This window comes from Boleophthalmus pectinirostris, unplaced genomic scaffold, assembly GCF_026225935.1.
Source record: "Boleophthalmus pectinirostris isolate CB_2022bp ecotype Guang Dong unplaced genomic scaffold, ASM2622593v1 HiC_scaffold_17, whole genome shotgun sequence".
Lineage (NCBI taxonomy): Eukaryota > Metazoa > Chordata > Actinopteri > Gobiiformes > Gobiidae > Boleophthalmus > Boleophthalmus pectinirostris.
Genome location: NW_026571115.1, coordinates 192148 through 200802, shown reverse-complemented (window position 1 = coordinate 200802; position 8655 = coordinate 192148). Strand labels below are relative to the sequence as shown.

At 40.3% G+C, this 8655-nt stretch overlaps 1 protein-coding gene across 1 annotated transcript in view; it reads left to right on the top strand.

Moving 5' to 3' along the window:
* Positions 1-5917: 5917 nt before the first annotated feature.
* LOC110161223 (integrin alpha-3-like) overlaps positions 5918-8655 on the top strand; it is a 57838-nt gene continuing 55100 nt past the window's right edge. Inside the window, exon 1 of the mRNA XM_055152361.1 lies at positions 5918-6078. Coding sequence (XP_055008336.1) covers positions 5918-6078 — 161 coding nt within the window. The remainder of the gene's footprint in view (positions 6079-8655) is intronic.

Here is an 8655-nt window from a genome sequence, read left to right as displayed (position 1 = left end):
CTTTTGTCTGAACAAATATGTGTGGCCACTCAGGATAGAAACTTTTGAAAAGGTTTTCTGGGCGAGCCTGTGTGGGGTTTGCAGATTCCCTGGGTCAGTTTCCTCCATCGGCCTCACAAATCCTGTCTGCTCCAGCTGTAATCATCCTGACCATGTACAGCTTCAGATCTGGAGATGGGTGCCTGCACTGCCATCGTCTACTGCTCCTGACAGGTTGCTCCAGCAGCAATAAGGATGGGTCAAATGTTACATAGAGTATAGGACTAATTTATGTGTCAATCAAGAAAGAATACCTGCATAAACATTGTGACTTCTTGTATAACCACACTATTCATTTTTGCAGTAACATAACCAATATTAGTTTCATAGTTTTAGTAGTTTTTTTTAGTTTATTTGTCAAGGACCATGTACTGGAGCATTAATCAAAGAAACATTGCTTTGTACGAGACTGTAACTCAGAGCTATTTTCCATATGCAGTTCCTGAGACAGACAAAACATGGAATACAAAAGTAGCAACTAACAAATAAAAAGCAACGTTTCATGTCACCCATCTTTGTTACTCGTTACATGTCAACAATACACTCATTCTGTAATTTGATCTTAACAGTTATGCAGAAAACAATGAAACATGAATTGCATGTGTATTTGTATTTATTTTTTGTTATTGTCTATTTATTTTATTTTATGAGTGCAACATGGACAAGAAACCACGACTAGCGCCACATTCAATAGGCTAAATAGGCTGCGTCAGGGACGTCACTAGACCCTTTCTAAATCCTGCCCCAATAAAAAGCACCCACCCAGATCACGCACAACAGAAGAGCGCAACAACATGAGAGGAGCGCTGTACCGTTCATAGATGATGATCGGAAGTCTACAGCGGGGGCAGGTTATAGAACTAAAATCAAATCTACTACACTAGACACTATAGACTAAAAATAGACTCTTGACTTTTGCATCTGCGTGTTCAGCTTCGCAAAGAGGGCAGCTGTATCCCTTAGGTGCAATATGATTCCCAGCTCCAAAAGCGAGGGAACACAAAACAGGACATGGTGTTTTTCGCGCATGGAGTAGCTCCGTTCTCGCTCCTGTTTGAGCGCTGCAGAGTGGTGCGTAGAGGGGCTTGTGGCATCGCAGAACACGCGCGGTGCATCGCTTGAGCGCGTGCGTGCGCGCTTCTTCGCACACACCCGCTCAGGTTGTAAACAACTATGGAGGAGTATGCAGAAATGACTGAGAAGGAGAAAACTAACTCTGAACAATTACAACTTAAAATAAACTGAATAATACAAAATGAAAATACAGATTTGGCTATACATTTTAATGATTTTTATTTATTTTTTAATTCTGTACTAAACTTGGCAGATGCTTTTTCAGAAACAAATTGCACTCAAGATTACTATAGAGATTAATCCTTGTTTTGGTTTTTTGTTTTGTTTTTTGTTATGTAACAGATGAAGTAAAAATCTCAAAAGTAATATCCAACTGGTAGTGGCTAAATTTCCCTTCTTGTGTTCTGTGAGTTCTCCTTTTCCTATTCATGAAATGAACTACTTTCAGACGGAAAGAACGAGTCTACACGTGTTTAGGTTTTAACGACGGTAGAAAACTGTGTGTTCGTCCCGTCTTTTACTGAAGTTCTCACACAAGAGAAAACAGAGTAACAGTTTTCCCTTACATCCATGCGCGAGCTCAAAGCGCCAGCTCCTATTGGCTATACATCAGGAAATTCTAAACTAATTAATCTGAACTAATTCTAACTAAATTAAAATGACATTAAATACAAATGATCAAATATAGTACTGTAAATGTAATGTAATCCTAAATATGCAATAACATCCAATTATTATATATAAAATAAATTATAATATTAATCTGAATCTGAACTGAGTCTGAGCCTAAATTGCAACATAGAAAATGGCACCAACACAACTTAAATAATACCAAAACTAGAGAATTTTTTTTATTGACACTGCCTTTCTAAAAGAATTCAAAGAGACTTTAACCCCAGTACTAATGCATGTTAGTACATCAGAGACCCACAAACCATGTTTAAAGTGGCCCCCCCAAAAAATTAATTAACTGTCTTTTTCTCTTGTTTACCTTTTAGTGGAGCTGTTAAGGACCAAAAAGGTGCCCAATTGTTCACTTTTATGGTACAAGCATGAAACTTTGCCAGATTATTAACATCCCTAGGACCAACATTTCTGGATATGGAACCAAGCCCAAGTCGACCCTGGAGCCGAGTACCGCACATGTCATAAAATGGCTGACATGGAAATGAGGCTGGGAGCTCAGTTACTGCTTAAACCTTCTTTTTTGGAAAATAATGTTAAATTATCATATCAAGATACTAGCTACTTTCAGTGCTGTTTTTAAAGTGAAAGTAAACATTAAAAAACAACAACAACAACAAAACTACTAAACTAATGGTATTTTTTGGTGCATCAAGTAACTTTTCTGGTCTCCATGGAGATGTTATTGCTTTGGATTGTTTCACAGTTTGGCATTAAACATTTCTATCTTCATGGAGACTAAACAAGGCTAAGTTACAGGTCAGATCTGTGGAGAGGCGACCTCGTTCACAGTCAGAATGCCTGTTTTTGTAGGTATTTTTGAGATATAAAACCACCTGTAATTGAATAAATATAAGGTAGATCTGTTTAATGTCATACTGTGGAACATTTCAGGCAGAGCAGTGACATCTCCATAGAAACAAGCAGGTGACAAACCCTGAATCAAAAAGTCACACAGTGCATCTTTAATAGCATCATTTACTGTTTCTAGTGCTGTTTTGGTCATTTTAGAGCAAACTAGGTAAATTAGCAATAGAATCTGAGCAACAATGTGTAAAAATGACAGTGTGTGAACTCCAGTGGCCTCTGTGGTATCAAGTACTATGTGACATCACGTAGAACTGCCCTGATTACAGCCTGGTGTTTCTGTTTACAAATCCCTGGCTGTAGGAGAGGAGTGGAGTTTGTACTGTGGATGCCTGTTAGACCAATCACACTGTTCCTTATACCCCCTAGGCCCGCCCCTCTCTCCTTTAGTCCTCCAGGTACCACTCAGTTTATCGTCTCGATTTGCAATGTGTTTGTGGGCAGAGTTTAAGTGTTTAGTCCCGCTTCAAGGCAAAAGTAAAACTTCATGAAAATAGTTTTGTGTAGGTTTGATTTTCTATCTTCATTTCTCTCTCCCTCCTAATCTTTCTTTATCCTGTATATTCAATGGATCAGTCAGCTCTTTTGTGAGTAAAACAACAACATGGATAATTAAGCAAATTAAACTGTAAAAAAGGGATTGTGCAGTTTGTTTGTTTTTTTATGCCAGCCTCATTTTCATACAGTCCATTTTGTGACATGCACAGTTCTCAGCTCTGGTGTTAAATTAGACTTGGTTCCATATCTAGAAATATTAGTCCTGGGGGTGTTACTAATGTGGCAAAATTTCATGCTTGTACCATAAAAGCGAACTATTTGGTCCTTAACAGCTCCACTATTTGTTTGTCTCCTCACGTAAAGCATCTTTGAGTATCTTGAAAAGCTCTATACAAGTGTACTGTATTATTATTATTATTAAGTCATAAATCAGTCCATAAATGAGAATATTTTTCCAACAATCTTGAAAAAAAAAAACAGTACTCAAGCCAGTACTCAATGCAGGGGACAAGCTACTGTGTAATGCAGACATGTCCAAACTATGGCCCGTGGGCCAAATGCGGCCCCCAGACAATTTTTTCTTGGCCCATAGGCTTCCAGGTGAATTGGCCCAAATTACCTTGCATCAATTAAAAATGAACTTTTTCCTGTAAGTTTTTTGAAAATCTACCTTGATAAAACTAAGTATTAAATATTTAGTGTGTGGCTTTAATGATCTTAGCATGAAGAAAGTCTGATGGTTCATTCTAATGTGTTAAACATGCACATATTTCAATTATTCACTATATTGAGCATCAGTCTACGGCCCTTGGTCGGCCCTCTGCTTTGTCTGTGTTTAGAGATGTGGCCCTTGATGAAAAAAGTTTGGACACCCCTGGCGTAATGTATTCTGTAATGTATTTGAAAGAGCAAAATCACATTTCATATGTCCCTATTGGTCCCTGTAGAGGGCATTACGCAGTGGTAATAAACACAGTCTAAAGACGCTCCTGCCTTGTTCATGTCTCTGCTAAATGTATAAACAATATAAGAACGTTACATGATGTCAGAAACCTGTTGAGTACAGTAAGTAAACTGCGTAGCCATGACAATGCAGTTTGATCACCCGAAGACTGACTGGGACGCGGCAGATTTGTATCAAGAGTTCCAAAGATTTCAGAGCCACGTTAGCTCCATGTTCGCAGGACCTGTCCTGTCTGCGCTGGAGTCCAAGCAGAAGGTGGGCTGGATCGGTACGTGGATTGGCAAACAAGGGAGAGAAATCTACAAAATGCTTGAATGGGCTGACGGTGAAAAGGATGATCCCATTAAAGTCCTTGACAAGTTTGCCGGATCGAGGAAACAAGATGCAATGGAAACTTTTGATCACTTTGTGAAAGATTTAAGGCTACTATTACTGGACTGTTATTATGCTGACTCGGATGACATGTTGATAGACGCCATAATAGTGGGTGTGAGAGAAAAACGCGTCCAAGAGAGGCTGCTTGACAAAGGTGAGGAGCTTACACTGGCCAAAGCCACTGAAATGCCCCAACAATTTGAAATGTCACAAAACCAAATGCGAATTGTGAGAGAGGAGGATGCACAGGTCTCCGCCAAGCAAACCAAAGTTTAACACACTGAACAAAAAAAGTCACATTAAGCAAAAACCCACACAACCAAGACCAAACGAGCAGAATAAAACCAAAAACTGTCCAAAATGCTGAAAAGACCCCAAGTACAAGTGGAATCAAGGTAAATGCCCAGCAAAAGGCTCCATTTGCTCCTGCTGTCATAAACCAAACCACTGAGCTTCAGTTTGCTGCAGTGAGTGCAATGAATGTGGATTTATCAAATGACATTAGTGAAGAGGAAATACTGGACATCAACCTGACTATAGATGCAGTGCCAGTAGCAACACTGGCAGATAGTAAGTGGTTGGTCAGCACTGACGTTTTGTCGTGGAAAGTGCAGATTAGGATAGATACAGGTGCAAAGTGTGACTCTGAACTGTTACCAGTCTCTAGAGCACACAGGTGAGCTGAAAGCCTCCAAAAGACTGCTCAGAACCTACTAAAACCACAAAATAAAGCCTGTTGCAGCAGTTGATCTACTGTTAAAGCACAAAGAGCACAAAACTAAAGCAGAGTTTGAAATAGTGGACATTGCACAAGAGAATGTACTGAGTGGTACAATAGGCCTGATCATGAGACTTGACTCTTTACAAGACAATAGAACTGCAAACAAAGTGGGCACAGTTAAAAACACTGCCACAACTGCAGGCACACCTGCTGGTCTTGAGAACTTCCCAGAGCTGGCACACACTCTGGGGACGCTATCATTTAAATACACAATAAAGATTGATCCAAACAGAAAACCCATGGTACATCCTGCGCACAGACAACCAGTTGCACTCAGAGCAAAGATCGTGGAAAAGCTAAATGAGATGGTGCAAGATGGCTACATTGCCAAAGTTGATCAACTGAATGGATTAGTTTAATGGCCTTAGTCACAAAGACAAAATCAGAATCTGCATAGATCCAAGAGACTTGAACAATGCTATGAAACGAGAGCACTGCCCCATGCGCACAACAGCAGAAGTTGTGTCAACAATGCCAAATGCAAAAGTGTTTTCAGTACTGGATGCAAAGTCAGGGTTCCTACAGAATGAATTGGATGAGGCTTCATCATTCCTGACGACATTCAGCTACCCCTAGTCCGGTGGCTGAGGTTATCGTTTGGCATTAAATGTGCACCTGAGATATTTCATCATATCATGGAGCGAATGCTAGAGGGCATCACTGGAGCTACTGGCATTACACCAAAACCACCAGAGACACCAGCAGCTGAGGAGCAGCAGTGTGCAGATGTCTCCCCAGAGCCCCCATCTTCACCCTCTATGGTCCCACAGCACCCACAAGCTGAACCAGATGAACTGTATCGTACCAGGCGGGGCCGCACAGTGAAAGCACCAGATAAACTGAACTTATGAACTCATTACATTCAATGCACTGTTGTAGTCAGGGGCAGGCGTTGTATGGATGCCTGAAAGGAAGTGATGTGCTAGTAACCTCTCCATCCTAGTTTAGTTATGTTATTTTTTTTAAATGTTTCATTATTTAATTTTTCCACTGTTTTAACCTTTGAACATAATAATAATGGGTTAGCTATTTGTACTATTCTCAGTCAGTTACATTTTATTACTGAGAAAGGGGACGTATTCTGTAATGTATTTGAATCGTGAAATCACATGTCCCTACTAGTGGGAACCAGTAGGGACTAGAACCAAATGTATGTTTTGAAAAGCACATCAAAAAGTTAGCAAACACTATAAAATTTAACATGGCCAAATACAGATACATCAGAAACTCCCTGACTACTGAAGCCTCACGTGTCTATCTAAATATAATGATAATGCCACACTGTTCTTTACTGCATAGCAAGTTGGTCACAGGCTTGTAAATCAGCTCTGAGGCCTCTAGAATCATTATATAGAAGCCTCTCAAGACCCATGACAAGAAAAGTCCACCGCTGTCATATTCTTGTGAAACACAGCATTTTAAGTTTTGAAAACCTGATAATGTCTGCAAATGTTTGTCTGCTCTTTAAGATCATTCATGATACTGCTGCTCTTCTGCTAAAACAGCTCTGAAACAACCTCCCAAGTCACTCAATCCACTGTGTGTGATGAGTGCAGGAGCCACAAACTCAGGACAAACTACAGCATGTTCTCCATCAGTGGAACATGTCACCGACAGAACTGATCACATGTACAAACTACAGCACGTTCTCCATCAGCGGAACATGTCACCGACAGAACTGATCACATGTACAAACTACAGCATGTTCTTCATCAGTGGAACATATTCCCAACAGAGCTGGTGAAACACATTCTGATTTTACGAACTATAACATTAACCTGCCCAGGGACGACAGGTGCAGATTAGCACTGGCGCTACAACCTGGTACAGTGCATCTCTCCTGTTAAGATTAATGTATACTGTGCACTGTCCCTGTCTCATTAAATAAATAAACCAAATAAACAAACAAACAAAAAAGTTCTAAAGAATGGGTTAAAACCTATCTTTGGAGATAATTCTCAGTTAAAATGCTGCATGCATCCACCAGAGTACAGAAAAATACACCTGTTTTGTGCAAAATCTGAGGACACCCCCCACCCCCCCAAAAAACAACCTTACAATGTTACCTCATACAAAGGTGTTATGTGTGGTGTGTAACATTCTAATTGCTTTATTAGAAGAGGAAAAAACAGAGGTAAAATGACCCAAAGCAAATGGCATTCAATAAAAGAATTAGGACTAAAACTTCACTTTTAAATGACTTTATTGGCAACTTTTGTTGGTTAATATATATGTATTGTCTCCCTTTTATGAGTGGGAGACAGGTTCAAGGTTAGGAATAAGTAGCCTGCCCCATGCCACAGACTCATAGTTTCATCTGAATGTCTTCACCTGAATGTATCTTTGAAAATGGATTAATGTTCTTATTTAGTTACCTCCGCCAAGGAGGTTATGTTTTTGCCGGCGTTTGTCTGTTTGTTTGTTTGTTTGTTTGTCTGTTAGCAACATAACTCAAAAAGTTATGGACCGATTTTGATGAAATTTTCAGGATTTGTTGGAAATGTGAAAAGGAAGAACTGATTTCATTTTGGGGGTGATCCGGAAGAAATCCTGGATTCTGGATCACTTTGAAATTTTAGTTAACATTGTGGTAAATGGGGCCAAAACTTTGTTTCTCAATATCTCAGTTAATTATTGACCAAACCCCATGAAATTTGACTCAGGGATGGACAATGGGATCCTCTTTCATATTCCAAAGGCTGATCCGGATCTGATCCAGAAGACTGATTTGATCGCAATTTATATAAAAAATGGGGGTAGTCCTTGGCGGAGGTCTGCGCTCTCTGAGTGCTTTTCTAGTTTTCTATGTATTTATTTCGACCATTGAGTCATTGTCAGTCCCCTCTGTGTACATGGCATAAATCATCCAACGCAGAGGGCATTCTCTCCAAATAGTGTGGGCGTGTGTTTGTGTGTCAAGGGGTGTGTCTTCTGCTCAAGAGACACATACAGCTTGGAGACGTCTGGAGACAGAAGGAGAGACACAAGAGAAGAGACACACAGCCTGGAGATATCTGGAGACACAAAGAGAGACACAAGAGAAGAGACAGAGACACATACAGCCTGGAGACGTCTGGAGACAGAAGGAGAAACTTAAGAGAAGAGACAAAGACACACACACACAGCCTGGAGACGTCTGGAGACACAAGAAGAGAGACAGAGACACATACTGCCTGGAGACGTCTGGAGAAACAAGGAGAGACACTAGAGGAGAGACAGAGACACATACAGCCTGGAGACGTCTGGAGACACAACGAGAGAGACACGAGAGGAGAGACACACAGCCAAAAACCAATAACATGTGGATTCCCCTTTGAGCTGCTACAGGTGCTCAGGTACTTCACTTTAATACTAGTATCTTTGCACGAATACT